The sequence below is a fragment of the Pseudophryne corroboree genome, chromosome 2, assembly GCF_028390025.1.
Source record: "Pseudophryne corroboree isolate aPseCor3 chromosome 2, aPseCor3.hap2, whole genome shotgun sequence".
NCBI classification, from domain to species: Eukaryota; Metazoa; Chordata; class Amphibia; order Anura; family Myobatrachidae; genus Pseudophryne; species Pseudophryne corroboree.
The window spans coordinates 769,008,618-769,034,662 of record NC_086445.1 but is presented as its reverse complement, the minus strand read 5'-3'; the positions used below and the strand labels follow the sequence as shown (position 1 = coordinate 769,034,662).

At 46.3% G+C, this 26,045-nt stretch overlaps 1 protein-coding gene across 2 annotated transcripts in view; it reads left to right on the top strand.

Moving 5' to 3' along the window:
- LOC135047970 (arylsulfatase H-like) overlaps positions 1–26,045 on the top strand; it is a 283,561-nt gene that overhangs the window by 150,344 nt on the left and 107,172 nt on the right. For both annotated transcript variants that reach the window (XM_063955490.1, XM_063955489.1), the window contains 2 exons: positions 4,334–4,470; positions 22,878–23,012. In XM_063955490.1, coding sequence (XP_063811560.1) covers positions 4,334–4,470; positions 22,878–23,012 — 272 coding nt within the window. The remainder of the gene's footprint in view (positions 1–4,333; positions 4,471–22,877; positions 23,013–26,045) is intronic.

Sequence of the window (26,045 nt, the reverse complement as noted above, 5' to 3'; positions counted from 1 at the left end):
AAGAAATTGGTCTACTCAATGCATGCACCTCTGCCATGGCAGTGTCGGCACGCAGGGGCTTATGGCTACGCCAGTGGACTGCGGATTCCAGGAAGGGCGTGGAAAGCCTACCATTCACGGGTGAGGCTCTGTTTGGAGATGAACTGGATACGTGGATATCCAAGGCTACGGCGGGTAAGTCTACATACCTTCTGTCCACAGCAACACCAGCTAGGAAAACCTACTCTGCTCCAACTCTGCAGTCCTTTCAGACAGCAAAATTTAAAGGAAAATCCAAGGGTTCTTCTACGACCTTCAAAGGGAATAGAGGTAAACCCAGAAAATCTACTGCTGCAGGTTCTCGGGAACAGGCCTCCGGGTCTGCTTCCTCAAAGCCCTCAGCATGACGGTGGCGCAGACTGCCTGGTAGTCGGGCAGGTGGGAGCCAGGTTGCATTATTTCAGTCACATTTGGGCAACATCATGCCAAGATCCCTGAGTAAAAGATCTTATCACACAGGGTTACAAACTGGAGTTTTCAGGAACTCCCGCCTCTCAGATTCTTCAAATCAGGCTTACCAGCTTCTTCAGAAGAAAGTTTGACCTTACAGGCAGCAATTCAGAAACTGGTACAGGCCCAGGTGATTGTTCCAGTTCCAATTCACCTACAATACAAAGGATTTTATTCCAACCTATTTGTGGTACCGAAAGCGGACGATTCGGTAAGGCCCATATTGAACATCAAGTCACTCAACCCGTATTTAAGGGTGTTCAAATTCAAGATGGAGTCTCTGAGAGCAGTGATCTCGATTCTGGAGGAATGGGAATTACTGGTGTCTCTGGACATCAAGGATGCGTAACTTCATGTTCCGATTTTGCCGCCTCATCAGGCTTATCTAAGGTTTGCATTGCAGGACTATCGCTACCAGTTCCAGGCCCTGCCATTTGGCCTCTCTACGGCACCGAGGGTGTTTACCAAGGTAATGGCAGAGATGATTTTTCTCCTCCGCTTGCAGAGGGTGAACATTATACCATACCTAGACAACCTGCTGATCAAGGCACCGTCCAGAGCGAAGTTGCTGAACAGCATTGCCCTGCCGACTCGCCTTCTACAGGATCATGGGTGGATTCTGAATCTGCCGAAATCTCACCTGAACCCAACAAGGAGACTTCTGTTCTTGGGAATGATACTGGATACAGAGGCACAGAAGGTGTTCCTTCCGATGGAAAAGGCATTGGTGATCCAGTCCATGGTGCTGGATGTCATGAAACCGTCCTGGATAGCCATGCATCTTTGCATCCGCCTACTAGGAAAGATGGTAGCCTCTTACGAGGCACTACAGTACGGAAGGTTTCACGCAAGACCGTTCCAGCTGGATCTGTTGGACAAGTGGTCCGGATCGCATCAGAAGATACGTCTGTCGCCAAAAACCAGGACCTCCCTTCTGTGGTAACTTCAGACATCTCGCCTGACCGAGGGTTGCCGGTTCGGGATTCAAAATTGGATTCTGCTAACTACAGACGCAAGCCTCAGAAGTTGGGGAGCAGTCACCTAAGGGGTGCAGTTCCAAGGAAATGGTCAAGTCAAGAGGCCGTTCTTCCGATCAACATTCTGGAACTAAGGGCCATATACAGTGCCCTTCTTCAGGCATCACATCTTCTTCTTCAAGATCGAGCTATTCAGGTTCAGTCGGACAACGTGACGGCTGTAACGTCCATAAACAGACAGGGAGGAGTGAAGACCAGAGCTGCGATGTCAGAGCTAACAAAAATTATCCTCTGGGCAGAAAGACATGCAGTGGCGCGGTCGGCAAGCTTCATTCCAGGAGTAGACAACTGGGAGGCGGACTTCCTCAGCAGACATTACCTCCACCCAGGAGAGTGGGGCCTTCACCCACAGGTGTTCGAGTCCTTAACACGTCGGTGGGGAATTCCACAGATAGATCTGATGGCCTCTCATCTCAACAAGAAGATAAAGCGCTATTGTTCCAGGTCAAGGGACCAACAAGCTGGTGTAGTGGACGCTCTGGTGACTCCATGACTTTACCAGATGGTTTACGTGTTCCCACCTCTTCCACTGATCCCAAGATTTCTCAAAAGAATAAAACTGGAAAAGGTTCAAGCAATTCTCATTGCTCCAGATTGGCTGAGAAGGACCTGGTTCGCGGATCTCTTGGGGTTATTCCTGGAGGACCCGTGCCCTCTACCTCTGCGAGAGGATCTTCTGCAGCTGGGCCCATTCATCTTTCAAGACTTACCGTGGCTACGTTTGACGGTATGGAAGTTGAACGTCAGATTTTAGTCCGGAAGGGTATTCCAAACAAGGATATTCCTACCTTGATCCAGGCTAGGAAAGGGGTAACTTCCAAATATTACCACCATGTTTGGAAAAAATGTCTTGTGGTGTGAAAACAGGAAATTTCCTGCTGTGGAATATCAACTGGGACATTTTTCTCCTTTTTTCTACAGTCGGGTGTGGATGTGGGCCTCCGTTTGGGCTCCTTGAAAGTCCAGATTTTGACCTTGTCCATTTATTATAAAAAAAAATTTCTTCCAGAAACAGTTGGCTTCTCTTTCTGTGGTTCAGACGTTCTGGAAAGGTGTTCTGCACATCCAACCACCCTTTGTGCCTCCCACGGCACCCTTTGATCTTAACTTGGTATTGCGGTTTCTGCAATCGGACTGGTTTGAACCATTACAGGAAGTGGACCTTAAGTTTCTTACGTGGATGACTGTAACACTGTTGGCCTTGGCTTCCGCAAGGCATGTCTGAACTGGGGGCATTGTCTCACAAAAGCCCCTATTTGATTTTTCACGAAGATAGAGCTGAACTCAGAACTCGTCAGCAATTTCTTCCCAAGGTGGTGTCGGCGTTTCATATCAACCAACCTATTGTGGTTCCGGTGTTTCCCGACACCTGCTACCTCTAAATCCCTGGATGTGGTGAGGGCATTCAGGATCTATGTGAAGAGGACAGCTTGTCACAGAAAATGTAACTCGCTGTTTGTTCTCTATGATCCCGAGAAAATTGGGTTCCCTGCTTCAAAGCAGTCTATTGCTCACTGGATCAGACTTGCTATCCAGCAGGCTTATTCATCAGCAGGATTGCCGATTCAGAAAGTACAGGCCCACTCAACTAGGTCTGTGGGTGTACCGAGCAGCTACTTGGTCAGGTTCGAAAACGTTTGCGAAGTTCTACGAGTTCGATACTTTGGCCTCTGAGGACTTTCAGTTTGGTCAATCAGTTATGCAGGAACCTCAGCACTCTCCCACCCGGTGTGGGAGCTTTGGTACATCCCCCATGGTACTAATGTGGACCCCAGTATCCTCTAGGATGTAAGAGAAAATAGGATTTTAATTACCTGCCGGTAAATCATTTTCTCGTAGTCCATAGAGGATACTGTGCTTCGTTTTTTCTGCACTGTTACTTGGTTAAGTATTTTTTTTTTTTGTTTCAGCCATTGCTGTTCCCGTTCAAGTTGGTTAACATAGCTTTCCTCATATTGGTGTGTGCTAGTTCGAATCTTGCCACTGTTCAGTTTAATCCTTATCCTGAAGTATGTCCATCTCCTCGGGCACAGTTTTCTAGACTGAGTCTGGTAGGAGAGGCATAGAGGGAGGAGCCTGCCCACACTATTTATTTCTTAAAGTGCCCATGGCTCCTAGTGGACCCGTCTATACCCTATGGTACTAATGTGGATTCCAGTATCCTCTATGGACTACGAGAAAAAGATTTACCGGTAGGTAATTTAAAATCCTATTTTTAGCATGCAAATCCCATGGCTCCATTAAAGGGAGTCTGGATTCCAGTTCCAGTGTTCCAGTGTGCATAAGGGAGAGTAGAGTATATACCAGCTTACACATGCTCTTTAACTCCTAATATACCTGGCAAATGCCAAGACTCCTCTTATCACTTATCAATACTGGCCAGTGTTATCGGGGACTTGAACACCTTTCATCTGCCCCACTGACTTCCTTTAATTAGCCAAAAAGACAGGCAAATAGCAACAGAAAATCATGTGATTGGTAGGGTCTTAATTATCAGCTGCTCAGTTAGTGAATACTGACAAAGCGGTTTTAAAATAAAATCCTATTTTACTGCTTTATTATTTAACCTAGAGGTTCTCAAACGCGGTCCTCAAGGCACCCTAACAGTCCAGGTTTTAAGTTTATCCATACATGGCCACAGTCGACTTTATTAGCACCTCTGTCAGCTTGATTTAATCATCTGTGCTGAGCCATGAATATACCAAAAACCTGGACCATTTGGGTGCCTTGAGGACCGTGTTTGAGAACCTCCATTTTGACCCTTTATTTATCCCTCTGAGAACTTACATTATCCTACTGTGTTTCAGGAACAAAGATGGACCCTTTCTCCTCTTTGTATCTTTTCTGCATGTCCACACTCCTCATTACACTACAAAGAATATGATAGGAAGGAGCAAGCATGATTTGTATGGAGACAATGTAGAGGAAGTGGACTGGATGATTGGTAAGGTCTATATTATTGCTGCACCATCATAGTATTATATGGACTTTTTATTAAAATGGTGCTAAAGTACAGTATGTGCACAAGTGTGATGTTCCTAAGGCAACTAATCATACAATTTGTTTTTATTGTCTAAACTGCATTGGTCCAAATCAAATTATTAATTGTCCGTGTTATAGGATTATTGGGATACCTGCTTTCTGAAGCAGCTGTTCTCACATTGGAGCAATGCTTAATTTCTCTAGTAATTAAGTATCCCCCGCCGTAACCAACAGTGATTTGGATACTTAATTATCAGCGACGAGATGGCCCCTGATCATGAATATGCCCCTAATTAACAGTCCTGGAATTCTGCAAAATCTCCCAGACCTGGTGACAAGGAAAGTGGCTAGTGGTGTCTTCACTGTCTTAATAGGTTCATTATGGCACAGGGTATGGGAATGTCTTGCATCACAATAGGTGATTCTTCAGGTATTCTTTATCCATGGTGGTGGGTGTGCTGATACCCTCGACCATTGTCAGTTGAGGTGGTGGTATTGGCTAGGACTTCCCTAGCAGGTGACACCTGTTGCACTCATACAAAACACCATCAGATTGCACCACATACAGTAGCTGTAGTGCCAGTTGGAGATCCTGCACAGTACAAACCCTGTCAAACCCGACATTGGTGTGGATGCAGACAGTCTGCCCAGGGGACAGCAGTCTTAAGTGAAGAGTTGTTTTATCATGAGTTCCTTTGAGCTGCAACCTGGATTTCTCTGGCTGGGTCCACAGGATTATCCACAGGATAACATTGGGATATTGTCGAGCGACAGCGAAAATGGCACCAACACGGTCACAAGCTTTCTGGCCTCCCAGGATGCATTGGGGCCTTCACCATATAGTCCCGCCCACCGACTCAGTCAAATCAGTTTTTTGCTTGGTGCGGCAGGAAGCCGCATGGTCGCAGGGCTGCTGTGGAAGCAGCCTCAAGCTTTTTTGTTATTTTATTTTTCTAGACTTACTATATTGTTTTTTTGAGTGACTGCTCTTAACAGCGTCTTAAACGCATACTAGAAAGAGTCGCTCCAACAACTCCCCACCGGGTCGCACCAACGCTTACCTTCGGGTATCAGTGCTGTCTCGACGGGCGCCTGTGTCGGATGTTCTAGCAGGTCCAGCAGACGTAACCAGGCTGTGGCCGGAGCATGGGGAGACGATCAGTCTATGGACTTCCTCTTACTAGAGGGGTCAGGACACAGCTACAGTGGTTTGGTGGAGACTACAAACAGTGTGTTGATGCGCCGAACATCTAGAGTGCGACAGCGCTACGCTCTGGGTATCATAGGCGCCAGGACTAGGTAGAGGCCGTGATCCTGGGAGTTTAAGTCAACAGAAGGATTCAGACGCTCTCCTGGCCGCCCCTCCTCCGAGTTCATGGCCAGTTCCCGCGTGTTTCTCGTTTCATGAACTGAATGACCTCACTTCCGGCTCAGACGCTACCACGAGGGTACTCGGTCTCAGCTTAGACGCTGCGGTTGTGTACACTGGAGATAAACCCGCCCAGACCGAGTCGCAGGCCTTAGCGTCTGCATACACGTGGAATTCGCTCAGTGTCCGTGTCTGTTAGTGAGCGTCCGTATCAGTTATCAAGAGCGGCAGTGTACACCAGTAGCGTCTGAATCCACTCGGCGTCTTACGAGCGTATTTGCTTGGATATGGAAGTGTGGTGAGTCTCCCTGTATCCCACTCTCCGGAGGCAGGGTATACAGTACTAAAAATTCCTTCTACTTGTTAGTATGAATTGTTAATTTTTAGTACCTATTGCATATGAGACCTGTATATTACTGTGTTTTCTGCATGTTATGTTGGAAAAAAGAACCAGTACAATTTTCCTACTTATGTATAAGTTGGAGGTTGTATTCTCATATGACAATGTCTAATGCTTTAACATGTGACTGACTGCTAGTGGGTGTGCTGACTTTTCTGTGTAATGTCAGTCCTGTTCTGACCCTCAAATCAGGTGCACTGTATTCAGATTGATCTCACCTCTATATACTGACATATAGGGTGATTTTCAGTCACAAATTGTGTAGTCAATAACAGATTAATACCATGTCTGTGAGCGGCAAAAGTGATGAGGAGAATTTATCAAGCACTCCTACAGCCCTAACATGCTTATCTTGTAAGTCAGGGGTAATTGATATGAATCAATTGGTCACTTATGAGGGTTTGTGTGCAAATTGTTTCGCTTTTCAGCGAAGTAAAAAACAGGAGTTGGTTCAACCACCAACAGAGCCACCATGGAATATGTTCGCAAAGACTCTATCTTCAATAGTGGACAGGTTAACTCCGGTAGCACCACCTCAAGGGTTAGGTTACACTATGAACCCATATATGCAGCTCCCTTCCTATGGTTTTGTTCCAGTAGCCTCTACAAGCAACCAAGGGACAGGTAAGACTAAGACAGATACGTCTGTGTGGCAGACTACACAAGATGATACATCGGATGATGATACAATAGAGTTGAATACTCCATATGATGATCAGTCGCAGAGCTTTAGTTCAGAGGATGTAGCTGAACTTATTAATGCTGTGAAGGCTGTTCTCTCGTTGGAAGAGCCAGCCAAGACAGTGTTAAAAGCTAAAGCTCCTGTATTTAAACGAACAAAATCAGTGAAAGCTGAATTCCCAGCGTCAGATGAGCTGACGGAAATGATGGATGAGTCTTGGGCAACGCCCAGTAAAAAGTATAAGATTCCTAAAAGATGGGATTCTTATTATCCATTTCCAGCTGTGGATTGTTCGAAAAGAGAAGTTCCTCCAAAAGTAGATGCACATGTTCTGCGACTCGTGCATAAATCTGCTTTACCACTGTCATCTACTTTGCTAAATGATGTCACAGACAGAAGGGTAGAGTGCCTTTTGAAAAATATATTTTCTCTAGTAGGAGCAGTGGTAAGACCTGCTATGGCTTCGGCCTGGGTAGCAAAGGCAATGGGCGAATGGATAGAGGAACTAGAGAATGACATCCCTTCTCCTACTAGGGAGCAAGAGGATCGTTTTTGCCATTTAAGACAATCTGCCCAGTATTTGGAAGAAGCAGCAATTGATGTAGATACAGTTGCTTCTAAAGCTTCAGCCTTGACAGTAGTCGCTCGCAGAGCAGTTTGGCTACGTACCTGGAAGGCAGCAGCGGAATCCAAGAAAGAGTTGGAAGCATTGCCTTTTGTCGGTAATATATTATTTGGAAAACCTTTGTCGGATATCCTAGAATCAGAGGCTGAATCGAAAAAGGTCAGATTTCCGGCTACCTATAACCCTAAGTTCAAGGGTTTAAAATTTCGCTCATTTCGTTGGCAAAGCAAAGCGAAAGCTAAAAAGGTGCCTAAGCAACCCCAGTTTAAATCCAGGGGTAGGAAGCAGTGGGCTAACAAAAAGCCAGCTTCCAAACCTGAACAGTAACCATCAGCCTGAAGAGACGGGCCTCCACCTGGAGGATTCCAGGGTTGGGGGCCGACTCCTTCATTTTGCACACATATGGCAACAGTCAACAGCAGATGCTTGGGTGCAGAAGGTAGTATCTCAGGGGTATGGGTTCCCATTCAGGAGGCAGCCTCCTCAAAGATTTTTTTGCACCAGCCCGTCTCGTATAGAGTCGAAGGCCAATGCCCTGCAAGAAGCAGTCCAAAAATTACTGCAGTCAGGTGTGATTGTCCCAGTACCTCCATCACAAAGGGGACAGGGGTTTTACTCCAATCTATTTCTAATCCAGAAACCAAATTGGTCATATCGACCAATTCTCAATCTGAAAATGTTGAACAAATACATGTGGATCCCGAAGTTCCACATGGAGACGTTGCGCTCCATAATGTTGGCTATGGAACCAGGAGATTACATGGTATCTCTGGATGTACGGGATGCTTACCTACATGTGCCTATAGCACTGTCGCATCAGTGTTACCTCAGGTTTGCTATCCTCCAGGAACATTTTCAGTTCCAAGCTCTGCCTTTCGGGCTAACTACAGCACCCAGGGTGTTTACCAAGATCATGGTGGTTATGGCAGCTTGTCTGCGCTAACAGGGGATAAGAATATTCCCATACCTAGACGACCTGTTAATCTTAGCACAGTCGCAAGATTTACTGTTGAGCCATCTTCAACAGACGATAGTTTGTTTACAGAGACACGGGTGGCTCATAAATTGGGAAAAGTCGTCCCTGAATCCGTCACAGCGGATGGTTCATTTGGGGGCCATATTGGATTCAGACCTACAGAAAGTTCTCCTACCAGAGAAAAAGATAGTCAAGGTGCAGGTCATGGCTCAAGAAGCGTTGCAAGCCCAGATAATGTCAGTCCATGCAGCAATGCGACTGTTGGATCTGATGGTATCAACCTTCGACATGGTGGAATATGCGCAATTCCATTCCAGACCATTGCAGCACCTTATTCTGACCAAATGGAACGGAAATCATCAGACGATAAAAAAACAGATGATAAAGTTTCCAGTAAGTGTAAAAAGGTCTCTAGCGTGGTGGCTACAGACAGACCATTTAAACAAGGGGAGACCCTTTTGGATAAAAGAGTGGCAAGTCCTGACAACAGATGCCAGCCTGCAGGGCTGGGGGGCGGTACTCGGAAGCCTATGGTTCCAGGGAAAATGGACCGCAAGGGAAAGTCGCCTGCCAATAAATCTGTTAGAAATAAGGGCCGTTTACTTGGACAGTCTGCAGGGAAGGACAGTCTGCAGGGAAGACCAGTCTGGATTCGCTCAGACAATGCGACGGCAGTAGCATACCTCAATCATAAAGGAGGTACTCACAGCAAGAGACTGATGGAGGAAGTAACTCCTATTCTAAGATGGGCAGAACTTCATCTCCCAGCATTGTCAGCAGTATTTGTCCCGGGTGTACTAAACCTGGGAAGCGGATTTTCTCAGTCGACACACCATTTAGGAAACCGAATGGGCACTACACCCAGAAGTGTTTCAGACACTGGTGAACAGATGGGGTCTACCAGAGATAGACCTTATGGCATCTCGTCTAAACAACAAAGTTCCAAGGTATGGATCGAGAACAAGCGACCCAGGAGCGGTCCTTGTAGACGCACTGTCAGTAGAATGGAGGTTTCAGCTGGCGAATCTGTTCCCTCCAATATCTCTGTTACCCAGAGTAGTGAGAACGATAAAACAAGCAAAAGGAGCAATGATTCTAATAGCTCCAGCTTGGCCAAGAAGGCATTGGTACACAGATCTGTTAAGAATGTCCGTGGAAGCGCCGATACTGCTCCCTCAACGTCCAGATCTGCTAATGCAGGGTCCTTGTTGCCACAGTCATCTGGATCGCCTGTCTTTGACGGCGTGGCTGTTGAAACCTCTATCTTAGAGGCTAAAGGATTTTCGAGACAAGTAATCCAAACTATGCTTAGAGCAAGAAAGCCTTCTTCGACCCGTGTGTATCATAGAATTTGGTAAGCCTATATTCATTGGTGTACTGGAAAAAAATTTCAATCCGAGATCCTTTAAAGTGTCCAGGATTTTGGATTTCCTTCAAGCAGAATTGGATAAAGGTTTGAAAGTTGCTTCCTTGAGGGTTCAAGGATCAGCGTTAACTGTATGGTTTCAGCGAAAGATTGCTGATTTACAGGATGTACTTGCGTTTTTCCAAGGAGTAGTACATATTCAACCTCCATTTGTTCCTCCTGCAGCTCCCTGGGATTTGAATTTAGTTCTTAAATTGCTCCAGGGTCCTCTGTTTGAACCACTTAGGAGAGCAGATCTTAAGTGGCTAACGGCTAAAGTTCTTTTTTTACTGGCAATGGCGTCAGCCAGAAGAGTGACAGATTTAGGAGCATTATCGTGTAAGTCTCCTTTCCTAAGTTTTTTTTCCAGACAGAGCAGTTCTCAGAACGAGATCTAGTTATCTTCCAATGGTGGTATCAAAGTTTCACCTGAATGAAGAGATTGTAGTCTCAGCTTTTCAGGTATCGGGACTTTCTGCGGGAGAAGCGTCGCTGGACGTGGTCCGGGCTTTAAGAATCTACATAGATCGTACTAGTGCCATCAGAAAAACAGATTATCTCTTCATCCTCTACGGATTCCATAGAAGAGGATGGCCTGCTAGTAAACAGACGCTGGCGAGATGGCTCCGAATGGTAATATCAGAAGCTTATTCTCATGCAGATCTCCCTATTCTGGCTAATGTCTCTGCACACTCTACACGTAAGGTAGGTCCTTCTTGGGCAGCACAACAGGGTGCTTCAGCAGAACAGATATGTAGGGCAGCCACATGGTCTTCCATAAACACATTCATTAGACATTATGCCTTGGATACTTTTGCCTCTCATGACGCAGACTTCGGGCGAAAGGTCCTCCGGTGCAATCAGGAGCGTCCCCACCACTAAAATGGCTTTGGGAATCCCAATGTTATCCTGTGGATAATCCTGTGGACCCAGCCAGAGAAATATACGTTATGGTAAGAACTTACCGTTGATAACGTGATTTCTCTTATGTCCACAGGTATCCACAGGGATCTCACCCTGACGCATCTGATTTGAGGATCTAGACAATCACTAAAACCTCTTCCTTCTTCTATGGAGGGGTGTGCATTTGTGTTCTTATCGCCTAAACAGGTCTCTGCCTGTTGTTCCTGCCTAAAATCGCTGTGGAAAGAACTGATTTGACCGAGTCGGTGGGCGGGACTATATGGTGAAAGCCCCAATGCATCCTGGGAGGCCAGAAAGCTTGTGACCGTGTTGGTGCCATTTTCGCTGTCGCTCGACAATATCCCAATGTTATCCTGTGGATACCTGTGGACATAAGAGAAATCACGTTATCAACGGTAAGTTCTTACCATAACGTATATTTCTGCAGAGCATCTTACACGTTGTTCTCAACTTGTGGTCTAAGTTTGGTGGTAGGAATGATGATGCGGATGAACCTGGACAGAAGGCACCATCAATTCAGAACAATTTCTATATAATCTTTGTAACAAGTGTACTACCCTTTTTGCTATTTAACCCCCCCCCCCCCCCCCCTTTAACCACTTAAGGGACAAATCCACCTACTCTCTACTTTAGGTTACTAATATACATCGTACCCCAAATGTACTCACTCTTAACCTCTTAAGTGGTGTACCTTCTAGTATCAGTGCCTCTACCCAGGCATTGGTAGGTCGTAATGGGCCTACTTGGGAAAACCCATTGTCCTTTTAACATTTATACCAGGATAGTAAGAATATTAACAATAATGTAGTGTAGTACATGTATAACCACTTACACAGTATCTGGTACTTTATAGGATTCATTGTATGTATTTCCTTTGTCTAGGAGTCCTCCTTCTCCAAAGTCCAACAAAGTGAGCAATAAATGATTTGGTGAATTTAAGAACATAAACACCCTACATAGCTACACTAAGCGTCATACTGTTAAACACCTTTGCTCATTGATGATACTGAGACAATCAGGGTCATAGGAAACTATACAGTAACACTTTAATACAACATTCACAGTTCTTTACTGGTGTCACCCTGTTATCTCAGTAACATGCAATAGTAGTACACATTTTCTTATTAAATATTTTCAGGTAAGTTTACCCCTATATAGTGTTATATTTAACAATAACATAAGATATAATAAGTTATATTACTTCTATATTACCACAATACATAGATCTACGTAACTTTAAAAACTCTCTAAATCATACTGTATATCTTTTCCTAATTAGTTTCAATGAATAGAGGGGATTATTCAGGTTGTGTCGCTAACTGAAGCAACCTCAATAACGCCGGCGGCGGCAGTGTGCATGGAGGTGACAGGCTGTGTGTGCAGTGAATGGAGGGGACAGGCTGTGGGTGCAGTGACTGGAGGAGGAACAGGCTGTGTGTGCAGTGACTGGAGGAGGAACAGGCTGTGTGTGCAGTGACTGGAGGGGGAACAGGCTGTGTGTGCAGTGACTGGAGGGGGAACAGGCTGTGGGTGCGGTGACTGGAGGGGGGGAACAGACTGTGTGTGCGGTGACTGGAGGGGGGAACAGGCTGTGGGTGCGGTGACTGGAGGGGGAACAGGCTGTGGGTGCAGTGACTGGAGGAGGAACAGGCTGTGTGTGCAGTGACTGGAGGGGGAACAGGCTGTGGGTGCGGTGACTGGAGGGGGGGAACAGGCTGTGTGTGCGGTGACTGGAGGGGGGAACAGGCTGTGGGTGCGGTGACTGGAGGGGGAACAGGCTGTGTGTGCGGTGACTGGAGGGGGAACAGGCTGTGTGTGCGGTGACTGGAGGGGGAACAGGCTGTGTGTGCGGTGACTGGAGGGGAACAGGCTGTGGGTGCGGTGACTGGAGGGGACAGGCTGTGTGCATAGGGCCTAATTTAGACCTGGTCGCACGCAGTCCATTTTTTTTTTTTTGGGCGCACTGCTGCGACCAGGTAATCACCACCTACAGGGGAGGGGGTTAGAGCTGTGCAGGGCTGCAATCACTTTTGCAGAGAGCTGCACAAACAAAAAGCTTGTGCAGTCTCTGCACAGCTCAGGACTTACCAGCTGCGATGATCCAGCTTGGAGCTGACGTCAGGATCCCTCCCTGGAAACTGCCAGGCACGCCTGTGTTCATCCGGACACTCCCAGGAAACTGTGAGTATTCGCCCATTAACGCCTTCTTCCTGTCAGTCTTTGTGCGATCACTTTCTTTGTAGAAGCCGTTGCTGTCGCCGGTCAACAACGCGTCTGCGCACTGCGGGTCACACGCATGCGCAGTGCAGACCGGTTTGCACAGCTGCGAGAAAATGCAGTGTGTGAACGGGTATGAATGACCCCCCATAGTGTTAAAGATTGGTGGGAAGGCTGCGCTTGTCGCAGGTTTCTTGAGTAGCTGCTTATGAGAAACAAGGGTCCACATTCCCTGTGAGTATAAAAGACCAAACTTTAAAAAGGGGGATACTCCCAGTGCTTACTCTAGTGGTCATTCAAGAGGTCACAAACTCTAAATGCTGCTTTAAAATAACAAGTATATTATTTATCCTTAAAGTATGCTGTAATATAGAATAAAAAAAACTTCACAATTTAATGTAAACTGTAATATACTGTACACATATTTGAAGTAATTACACCTTTTCCTTCAGCAGTGCCTGGATATCTAACGCAACAGAAAATTTAAATAGGTGCCTAATACCTGTTGGTATACATAAAACATACAAGTAAAACAATTACATTATTGTCCCTTTTTTACTCAAAAAAAAATTGCTAGGGTTGTAGTTTGGATTCCCTGAAATACAACCCAAGCACTTGTTTTTAATTGAGTGAAAAAGGGAGACTTTGGGGTAAATTTACGAAAGGTTCTAAAAATGAAAAGTGGTCATATGGCTCATGGCAACCAATCAGATTCTGTCTATCATTTTGTAGAATGCAATAGAGAAATGATAGATGGAATCTGATTAGTTGCTATGGGCAACATCGCCACTTTTCATTTTTAGAACCTTTAGTAAATTTACCCCTCTGTGTGACTCTGCCGTATTTTTAAAGCACCAATCATTTGGCCACTTTGGCACTTGCTATCCCTATTTAAAATATGGGGGATGGGGGTGATAGCAGTGTCAGACTGGAGCATGAAGGGCTCACCGGGGGAACACAGTGGTAGGGGCCCATATTTAGGGGTGTGGCCAGTCCCCAGAGGGGGTATGGCCAGCCACCACATCGGTTTCCTAACCATTAGAGAATGCATGGGCTGGGCCCCTTGATAACTATGGGGTCTATTTACTAAGTATTTTATGGAGATAAAGTAGACGGAGATAGGGGTATATGCAATTCACGGCGAATCGCGGCAAATTATCGCCGTTTTTTAATTCGACACAATTCGACAGGTGAATTCCGGCAGGTGGCTGCCGGAATTCACCATATTCAATGAAAAACGGATTCGACATTCCCGCGGGCGAAAAACGGCCGATTTGCCGGATTTTGCCGCGAATTAAAAAAACGTGAAAAACCCGGAAAAAAATGGCGTGAGGTCCCCCCTCCAAAGCATAACCAGCCTCGGGCTCTTCGAGCTGGTCCTGGTTCTAAAAATGCGGGGAAAAATTTGACAGAGGATCCCCCATATTTTTAAAACCAGCACCGGGCTCTGCGCCTGATGCTGGTGCAAAAAATACGGGGGACAAAAAGAGTAGGGGTCCCCCGTATTTTATACACCAGCATCGGGCTCCACTAGCTGGACAGATAATGCCACAGCCGGGGGTCACTTTTATACAGTGCCTTGCGGCCGTGGCATTAAATATTCAACTAGTCACCCCTGGCCGGGGTACCCTGGGGGAGTGGGGACCCCTTCAATCAAGGGGTCCCCCCCCCCAGCCAACCAAGGGCCAGGGGTGAAGCCCGAGGCTGTCCCCCCCATCCAAGGGCTGCGGATGGGAGGCTGATAGCCTTGAGTAAAATGACAGAATATTGTTTTTTCCAGTAGTACTACAAGTCCCAGCAAGCCTCACCGCAAGCTGGTACTTGGAGAACCACAAGTACCAGCATGCGGGAGAAAAACGGGCCCGCTGGTACCTGTAGTACTACTGGGAAAAAAATACCCAAATAAAAACAGGAGACACACACCTTGACAAGTACAACTTTATTACACACTGCCGACACACACATACTTACCTATGTTGACACGCCGACTGCCACAGTCTCCGTCGATCCGAGGTACCTGTGAAAAAAATTAGACTCACCTCAATCCAGTGTCCGGGAGATAATCCACGTACTTGTTAAAAAAAAAACACGAACACCCGTACCATGCCGGACTGAAAGGGGTCCCATATTGACACATGAGACCCCTTTCCCCGAATGCCGGGACACCACGTGACTCCTGTCACTGAGGTCCCTTCAGCCAATCAGGAAGCGCTACTTCCGTGGCGCTCACCTGATTGGCTGTGCGCGTGTGACCTCTGACAGCGCATCGCAAAACCTCTCCATTACTTGCAATGGTGGGAACTTTGCCGTCAGCGGTGGGGTTACCCGCGGTCAGCCGCTGACCGGCGGGTGACCCCACCACTAGCCGCAAAGTTCCCACCATTGAATATAATGGAGAGGCTTTGCAAAACGCTGTCAGCTCAGACGCGCACAGAGCCAATCAGCAGAGTGCAAGGACGTTGCGCTCGCTGATTGGCTTACGAGACCTTTCAGTGACAGCTGTCATGGGGGGGGGTCTCTCTGCATTCGTGGAAAGGGGTCCCATGTGTCAACATGGGACCCCTTTCAGTCCGTATGGTACGGGTGTCCGGTTTGTTTTTTTGACAAGTTCGTGGATTTACCTCTGGACCATGGATGAGGTGAGTGTATTTATCTTTTCTTTTCAGGTACCCCTGGATTCTACTTGGAGAAGAGGACCGATGTCGGCGTGTGAACATAGGTAAGTATGTGTGTGTCGACGTATGAAATAAAGTTTTACTTTCACGGTGTCGGTCTCCTGTTTTTATTTGGGTATTTTTTTCCAGTAGAACTACAGGTACCAGCGGGCCCGTTTTTCTCCCGCATGCTGGTACTTGTGGTTCTCCAAGTACCAGCTTGCGGGGGAGGCTTGCTGGGACTTGTAGTACTACTGGAAAAAACAATATTCTGTCATTTTACTCAAGGCTATCAGCCTCCCATCCGCAGCCCTTTGATGGGGGGGGCAGCCTCGGGCTTCACCCCTGGCCCTTGGGTGGCTGGGGGGGGGGGCCCTTGATTGAAGGGGTCCCCACTCCCCCAGGGTACCCCGGCCAGGGGTGACTAGTTGGATATTTAATGCCACGGCCGCAGGGCACTGTATAAAAGTGACCCCCGGCTGTGGCATTATCTGTCCAGCTAGTGGAGCCCGATGCTGGTGTGAAAAATATGGGGGACCCCTACTCTTTTTGTCCCCCGTATTTTTTGCACCAGCACCAGGCGCAGAGCCCGGTGCTGGTTTTAAAAATACGGGGGATCCCCTGTCAATTTTTCCCCCGCATTTTTAGAACCAGGACCAGCTCGAAGAGCCCGAGGCTGGTTATGCTTTGGAGGGGGGACCCCACGCCATTTTTTTTCTGCATTTTACCATTCCATCTAAAAAAAATAAATAAATAAAAATAATAATTTTAAAAATATATAAATAATACTTGTGCAACCAAAAAAAACAAACCAAGTACCTAATCCCTTCTAATATAAATAGATATGCTATTCCCAAAAAAAAAAACACCAAAAAAAACATGTTTAAATTTTTTTTTTATTGGTTTCACCCTCCAAAGTGTGGCGGATTGAAAATGACGAATTTACTGTCTAAAAGCACTGTTGTCGAATTTCCAAACTTGAATTGAATACACTTTGGTCGAATTGCAGCACTTGTATCATTGCAGAAAAGTCGAATTTGACAAAAGTCGAATTTCAAAAAGTCGAATTTTGAAAGTCCGTTTTTTTGACGGAAAGCACTGAATTGCATTGGCGATTTTTTTTTTTTGGCTAAAAATTCCCGAAAATTCGACAATTTCGGGAATTCGACCGCAATTGCATATACCCCATAAAGTCCTATCCAACCAACTCCTAACTGTAATTTTTCAGACACGGCCTGTGGCATGGTAGTTAGGATCTGATTTGCTGGTACTTTATCTCCATCCACTTTATCTCTATTTAAGGCTTAGCAAATAGACCAAGAAAACAAGAAAAGCTTGGGCGCTTACAATTAATGTCCTGCAATGTTTAATTAGTAACCAAACTGAAACTGCAGCTCCACTATGAGGTCACTGTAACCTCAAAGACTAAAGCAATAACTAAAAAGATAAATGAAGCGCTGTCCAGATCAGTTAAAGATATAAACATACAACATTTATTAACCACACATTTCATATATGTATAAATAAGTAAATCCACATGGCCGGTGTATTAAAAATTAATTAAAAACCCAATTTAAACTCAATCTTTTTGAAATAATGAGTTTCTTCAAATGCACGCTTTGTTAGTCACAATTGGTTAGGTACATCATGCAGCTTGAAGTGTTCCATGCATAATTAGTAACTTCCAGTACCAAGCGGAACTGGTTTATGTATATATGCATGTTAGTGTGTATGTATGTATGTATGTATGTATGTATGTATGTATGTATGTGTGTGTGTGTGTGTGTGTGTGTGTGTGTGTGTGTGTGTGTGTGTGTGTGATATATAATATACTATTTCCAATTATTGCCAAATGTATCAAGCAGAACATTGGCTACAATTGGAAATAGTCACTATATATACACTGCTCAAAAAAATAAAGGGAACACTAAAATAACACATCCTAGATCTGAATGAATGAAATATTCTTATTAAATACTTTGTTCTTTACATAGTTGAATGTGCTGACAACAAAATCATACAAAAATTATCAATGGAAATCAAATTTATTAACCCATGGAGGTCTGGATTTTGAGTCACCCTCAAAATTAAAGTGGAAAAACACACTACAGGCTGATCCAACTTTGATGTAATGTCCTTAAAACAAGTCAAAATGAGGCTCAGTAGTGTGTGTGGCCTCCACGTGCCTGTATGGCCTCCCTACAACCCACACAAGTGGCTCAGGTAGTGCAGCTCATCCAGGATGTCACATCAATGCGAGCTGTGGCTAGAAGGTTTGCTGTGTCTGTCAGCGTAGTGTCCAGAGCATGGAGGCACTACCAGGAGACGTGGAGGAGGCCGTAGGAGGGCAACAACCCAGCAGCAGGATCGCTACCTCCACCTTTGTGCAAGGAGGAACAGGAGGAGCACTGCAGAGCCCTGCAAAATGACCTCCAGCAAGCCACAAATGTGCATGTGTCTACTCAAACGATCAGAAACAGACTCCATGAGGGTGGTATGAGGGCCCGACGCCCACAGGTGGGGGTTGTGCTTACAGCCCAACACCGTGCAGGATGTTTGGCATTTGCCAGAGAACACCAAGATTGACGAATTTGCCACTGGCGCCCTGTGCTCTTCACAGATGAAAGCAGGTTCTCACTGAGCACATGTGACAGACGTGACAGTCTGGAGACGCCAAGGAGAACGTTCTGCTGCCTGCAACATCCTCCAGCATGACCGGTTTCGCAGTGGGTCAGTAATGGTGTAGGGTGGCATTTCTTTGGGGGGCCGCACAGCCCTCCATGTGCTCGCCAGAGGTAGACTGACTGCCATTAGGTACCGAGAGGAGATCCTCAGACCCCTTGTGAGACCATATGCTGGTGCGGTTGGCCCTGGGTTCCTCCTAATGCAAGACAATGCTAGACCTCATGTGGCTGGAGTGTGTCAGCAGTTCCTGCAAGATGAAGGAATTGATGCTATGGACTGGCCCCCCCGTTCCCCAGACCTGAATCCAATTGAGCACATCTGGGACATCATGTCTAACTCCATCCACCAATGCCACGTTGCACCACAGACTGTCCAGGAGTTGGCGGATGCTTTAGTCCAGGTCTGGGAGGAGATCCCTCAGGAGACCATCCGCCACCTCATCAGGAGCATGTCCAGGCGTTGTAGGGAGGTCGTACAGGCACGAGGAGGCCACAGACACTGCTGAGCCTCATTTTGACTTGTTTTAAGGACATTACATCAAAGTTGGATCAGCCTGTAGTGTGTTTTTCCACATTAATTTTGAGGGTGACTCCAAATCCAGACCTCCATGGGTTAATAAATTTGATTTCCATTGATAATTTTTGTGTGATTTTGTTGTCAGCATATTCAACTATGTAAAGAACAAAGTATTTAATAAGAATATTTCATTCATTCAGATCTAGGATGTGTTATTTTAGTGTTCCCTTTATTTTTTTGAGCAGTGTATATGTGTATATATATATATATATATATATATATATATATGAAAGAGAGAAACAGAAAGTGTAGGACCTGCATGAAGGTGGGGTACCTTGGCGAGCGGTTTGCAGGCTTCCGTGCATTGGCCAATTCACTAACTAAACCCCCATAATTTATTCATAGATGTTGTGAGGATAAGTGAGGATAAGTGAGATAAGTGATGTTGTGAGGATAAGTGTTGTGAGGATGTTGTGAGGATAAGGACTTTCACAACCAAATAACGAGACAGACACTCCGTCTATAGACGGAGTGTCTGTCTCGTTATTTGGTTGTGAAATGTGAAAGTCCTTACCGAGTGCCGCCGTTTCCTCGATTATCTATCTATCTATCTATCTATCTATCTATCTATCTATCTATCTATCTATCTATCTATCTATATAAATTTCCACAAATAGAGTCGCAACACACTTCCAGGTTATTTGCTAGGTGCCAGGTCAGATAAATAACATAGTACTGTCCATATGCAAGTGAACCTTCACAGGAACCACGCTTAGGATAGACCAGCACACTAATACTTTAAATGAACATTTTTCTGTATTTAATAAAGTGCAAAAAATTTGATGCAAACATGCAGCACAGGTAATTTTAGCAGCAACATATCATGTGCAGTGATATACTCATCATCCCAACAGCCGTTTCGTATGCCTTCATCAGGGGAAAAATAAGTTCAGCATGTTTATCAAAGCACTGCTCGTCCTGCAGTGCAGCAAAGTAAAGTGCCAAGTGCCACTTGGCACTTTACTTTGTTGCACTGCAGGACGAGCAGTGCTTTGATAAACATGCTGAACTTATTTTTCCCCTGATGAAGGCATACGAAACGGCTGTTGGGATGATGAGTATATCACTGCACATGATATGTTGCTGCTAAAATTACCTGTGCTGCATGTTTGCATCAAATTTTTTGCACTTTATTAAATACAGAAAAATGTTCATTTAAAGTATTAGTGTGCTGGTCTATCCTAAGCGTGGTTCCTGTGAAGGTTCACTTGCATATGGACAGTACTATCTATATATATATATATATATACACACACCAAACAAAAACAGGTGGCACTCACAGACTTGTAGATAGGTGGAAAACAAACTTCACCCCGTGAAGAATTTATTGAAAACAACAGGTAACATTTCGGGGACGCATCCCCTTCCTCAGACAATTAAACAGTGCAAAATTGAGTGTACTTATAGCATACAATGACCCCACTGACCCCCCCAATCACGACTCCCAGCTGCGTGGACCACAGAGTGCCCAGGCGTCCCCTGTCCCGCACTTACGGTCTCGGCGTCGCGGCCTTCCCGGAAGTGACGCAATCAGGCTTTGCCGGTCCCCATGGCAACGCGCTGAGAGCACTGCAAAACAACAAAACATCACTTTGTAACACCATTACAGTGAATAAAAACGGCACACAAATGTACAGAGCGCTCACACGGAGCTGGAGTGTGCCTACCAAACAAACACGTGAAATGGAACAATCATAAAAACGTGATAAAACGATTTAAAACAGAACGATGTGTCCTCCGCAATTGGGAATAAAATATAGACATACATTTCAAACCATCTAGTGCCAGTAAGTCAAGAACATTATCAGAAATCACTAGAGGCAGTCTGGCATGAATGGCAAACCCTCGGGGAGACCCTTGTGAGCATGAGCTGACACTAACATAAAAAGGCGACTCAGCTGCTTCCTAGACTAAACTTGAATGTGATACTACTTTATCCAAAACAACTCCACAGCGCATATTATCCAAAGGAATGTGGATGCTGACCATTTTATAGGAAGGTGCACGGGATCATAAAAGATTATAAAAAATTATACAAAATTATAAAAAATTTATAAAAAATTAATTAATCCCAGGGACTCGTTTAACCCTCTAGGGGCCAGGCAATCTAGGCGGAAAATCCACCTAGATTCAAGCTGGAGTAGTCTTTTCCCCCTTTCACCCCCCCCTGTACGGAAGCTGGTACATGGTCTATGGCCCTGTATCTCAGGCTGGCCAAACTGTGTTGATGTGTGGCAAAATGCCTTGCCACTGGCTGCTCGCTGGTCCCTGCATGTAGGGCTGCCCGAATGGCTGACCTGTGCTTGGTTAGCCGAACTTTCAATTGGCATTCAGTTTTGCACACGTAATAGAGCCCGCACGGGCACACTATCACGTAGACCACGAACCGAGACGTGCATGTTAATGGCCACCTGATTTTCAAACGTTGGCCCGTGTGTGGATGTGGGAAAGTCTCACTGACTAGAAAAAAGGAGCAGGTGGTGCATCCTAAGCATTTAAAGCAACCGTTTTTCTTGCTTAAAAAATGCTTGGATGCAATCTTGGCATCAAAACCCGTAATATCAGTTTTGACTACCTAGTCTTTCAAATTCCTGCCCCTGGAATAACTCGACATCAGTTTGCTGTTTTGAAAACACTTCAAGTCAGGGTCGGATGTGACCATTTGCCACATTCCCTTGACGACTATTGGAATTTCACCATTACCGGGCGGTTCTTAGGACTCGTCCCGGATATTTACCTAAGATGGTTTCTTCGTTCCACCTTAACCAGGAGATTGTGGTTCCGACACTTGTTTCTCCTGACCTGTCTCACAAAGAGCGGTCTTTGGATGTGGTACGGGCTCTCCGTATCTATGTGAAGAGAACTGGATCTATTAGGAAATCTGATTCTCTCTTTGTGCTGTTTGGATTTCACAAACGGGGCTGGCCTGCTCACAAGCAAACTTTGGCCAGATGGATTAGAATGGCGATTGCACATGCTTATGTGAGGGCTGGTCTATCAGCTCCTGCTCACATTACGGCCCATTCTACTCTGTCTGTTGGACCTTCTTGGGCGGCCTGCCGTGGTGCGACCCTTGAACAATTGTGCAAGGCGGCTACGTGGTCCTCTGTGAACACGTTCATAAGGTTCTATGCCTTCAATACTGCCGCTTCCCAGGATGCTTCCTTTGGACGCCGGGTTCTTGTGCCCGCTACAGTGCATCTCCTCCCATAAGGAACTGCTTTAGGACATCCCCTATGTCTTTCCTTGTGGAGCCCAGTGTACCCCGCAGCAGAAAACGAGTTTTATGGTAAGAACTTACCTTTGTTAAAACTTTCTGCGAGATACACTGGGCTCTACAAGGCGCCCTCCCTGACACACTTAGCTTCTTTGGGTTGGTATGGCATTAGCCGCTGACACGTCTCCTGTCGTGAGAGTGTGGTGTATGTGGCTACTAACCGTTGTCGTCTCTTTTCCTGCTACTGCATTGGGCTGGTTAACTAAAAACTGAGCTCCTGTGCAGGGAGGCGGGGTTATAGAGGAGGCGGCGCTATGCATTCTGGGAACAGTCAAAGCTTTTGAGCCTGTTGGTGCCTCGGATCAAGATCCTACTCTACACCCCTATGTCTTTCCTTGTGGAGCCCAGTGTATATCGCAGAAATTTTAACAAAGGTAAGTTCTTACCATAAAACTTGTTTTCTTGAATATGAAGCACTGAATATATTCGTTCATATACAATATATCATTAATGACATAATATATTACCCTGCTGGCTGCACAATTACTAATTTAATGCAGACTCTTTAATAATACTCAGTGTAACATCACCTATACTGTAGATGTGAATCTCTAATGAGCTGTATTTTTGTTATTACAGGGGAAATACTGGACGCTATCGATGAGGAAGGTTTGGTTAATGACACACTTACCTACTTTACTTCAGACCATGGTGGATATTTGGAAGGCATGACAGGAAGTCCTCATCTGAAAGGCAGCAATGGCATATACAGAGGTGAGGACATGGAATCCATTAATATCTATATGTTTATTGAATATGGTGTACTCTTTTATACTGATGTCACCTAGAGACCATTGCTTAGGCCTTGAGCATTTACACCTGCAAGAATTAGTTTCCATTATTATTATTATTATTATATTTTATTTATAGGGCGCCACAAGTGTTTCGCAGCGCCGTACAAAGGACAGTACAGGGAGACAAAACTTAGCATAACAGTAAATAAATAACAAAAATGGAGTGCAGGTAACAAAGAACACCACAATTCTCAAAACATAATACAGCTTAGATGTAAGTAGCGAGGGAGTAATCATTGTACTACTTGGGGCATGCGGCCATAGATAGAGAGGGGCCATTTACCAGTAGGAGAAAAAGCAGGTAAAGATGGTCGCTGAGTGAAATGTGTCGAGAAGAGGGCTTAGACAAGAGGATAGAGGGCCCTGCTCTGAAGAGCTAACAATCTAGTGGGGAGGGGCGACAGACAGATTGCATGAGGTACAACCAAGCAGATAGAAGCCTGATGGTGGTATGCGAGCAAAGCAGAGATGTCCAAGGCATGGGGATGGAGGAGCAGCCTAAGGACTAGGTTATGCATTGGAGGGGTACGCTTTGATAAATAGGTGGGTTTTCAGTGCCCGTTTGAAGCTTTGCAAGGTCGGGGAGAGTCTAATGGAGCGGGGGAGCGCATTCCACTGAAGGGGTGCAGTATGGGCAAAATCCTGTGCATGGGAAGCAGTGACCAAGGCAGAGGAGAGGCGACGGTCGTCAGACGACCGTAGTGGGCAGGAGGGAGTATGAAGGGAGAGGAGGTTGGAGATGTAGGGAGCAGTGGAATTGGAGATAGCCTTGTATGTGAGGGTGAGGAGTTTGAAGAGGATTCTGTAGGGGAATGGGAGCCAGTGTAGATTGTGTTGAAGGGGAGTGGCAGAAGCGGAGCGGCGGGAGAGGAAGATGAGCCTAGCTGCGGAGTTGAGGACAGATTGGAGGGGAGCGATGTGGGAGCATGTGAGGCCAGTGAGGAGCACATTGCAGTAGTTGAGTCGTGAGATGACCAGTGAGTGGATGATAAGTTTAGTTGCACTCTGGGAGAGAAATGGCCTGATGCGAGCAATGTTGCGTAGCTGGAACCGGCAAGATTGTGCCAGAGATTGGATGTAGGGTGCAAAGGAGAGGGAGGAGTCAAGAGTGATGCCCAGGCAGCGGAGTTGGGGAACGGGGGAGATGATAGTGTTGTCAACAGTGATAGAGATATTTGTAGGGGGTGTTGCTCTGGCGGGGGAAAGATAATAAGTTCAGTTTTGTCCATGTTGAGCTTCAGAGAGCGCTCAGACATCCAGGAGTAGATGGCAGAGAGGCAGCTGGAGACCTGAGAGAGGACAGAGGGGGACAGATCAGGAGAGGAGAGGTAGAGTTGTGTGTCATCAGCATAGAGGTGGTATTGAAGGCCAAAGGAGTTAATGAGTGCACCCAGGGAAGAGGTGTACAGGGAGAACAGAAGGGGGCCTAAGACAGAACCCTGAGGGACACCAACAGGAAGGATGGAAGGGTGTGAGGTGGTTCCGGAGGCAGACACAGAGAAGGAGCGGTTAGTGAGGTATGAGGTAAACTAGTCATGGACAGTGCTAGAGAGGCCAACGTTTTGGAGTGTGCGGAGGAGGAGAGGGTGATCCACGGTGTCAAAGGCATCAGAGAGGTCCAAAAGGATGAGCAAAGAGAAGTGGCCCTTGGATTTGGCCGAAAGCAGGTCACTGATGACTTTCACCAGGGCAGTCTCGGTGGAGTGGAGTTGGCGAAAGCCAGATTGTAGTGGATCAAGGATGGAGTGGTCAGAGAGGTAGCTTGTGAGAAGGCTGTAGACCAGTCGTTCAAGTAGTTTGGAGGCAAAAGGGAGAAGAGAGATGGGGCGGTAGCTAGTGAGTGATGAAGGGTCGAGGTTGGCTTTTTTGAGAATAGGGGATACCAGAGCATGTTTGAATGGTGAGGGAAAGATGCCAGTAGAGAGCGATAGGTTAAAGAGGTGAGCAAGGTGGGAGCAGGCAGTTGGGGGGAGGGAGCGGAGAAGACAGGAGGGGAGGGGTTCCAAGGTGCAGGTTGTGTGTGGGGAGGATAAGATGAGGGAGTGTACTTCCTTGTCTGAGGTGGGACGGAAGCAGGACAGGGTGGTATAGATGGACGGGAGGGATGGTGGGAGCAGGGGGGCAGCAGAGGGGTGATGGGAGGAGATGTAATTTTGAATAGCCTCAATTTTGGAGATGAAGGAGGAGGCAAAGTCAGTGGGAGTGAGGGAAGAGGGGAGGGACGGAGGAGGGGGGCAAAGGAGAGTGTTGAAAGTTTCAAAGAGTCGGCGTGGACTGGAGGACTGAGAAGAAATGAGTGTTTGGAAAAAGGATTGCTTGGTGTGAGAAAGAGCAGAGCTATAGGAGGAGAGGATAAACTTGAAATGGAGGAAGTCCGCCAGAGAGTGGGATCTCCTCCAGGAGCGTTCTGCGGAGCGTGAACATTTTTGTAGAAATCGTGTAAGTTTGGTGTGCCAGGGTTGGGGTTTGGAGCGGCGGAGGGGGACAGAGTAGAGGGGGGCAACAGAGTCCAGAGCAGCAGTAAGGGAAGAGTTATAGAAGGAGGCTGCCTGGTTGGGACAAGTCATAGTGGAAAGAGGAGAGAGGAAGGTCTCGAGGGAGGACAGGATAGCGGGGTTGAGGGACCTGAGATTGCGTCTGGTGATGGTAGGTCTGGGTGTGGAGCAGAGAGGGGAAGATGAGAGGGTGAAAGAAAGCAGATGGTGGTCAGAGAGAGGGAAGGAAGAGTTAGAGAATATAGAGAGATCACATCGGTGGGTGAAGACAAGGTCAAGGGAGTGGCCGAGATTGTGAGTAGGGGTGGAGGACCACTGAGAAAGTCCAAAGGAGGTGGAAAGGGCAAGAAGGTTAGAGGAAGCTGCATTAGTGATGTCGATAGGGATGTTAAAGTCACAGAGGATGATAGAGGGGAGGTCGGAGGAGAGAAAGTGGGGAAGCCAGGCAGCAAAGTTGT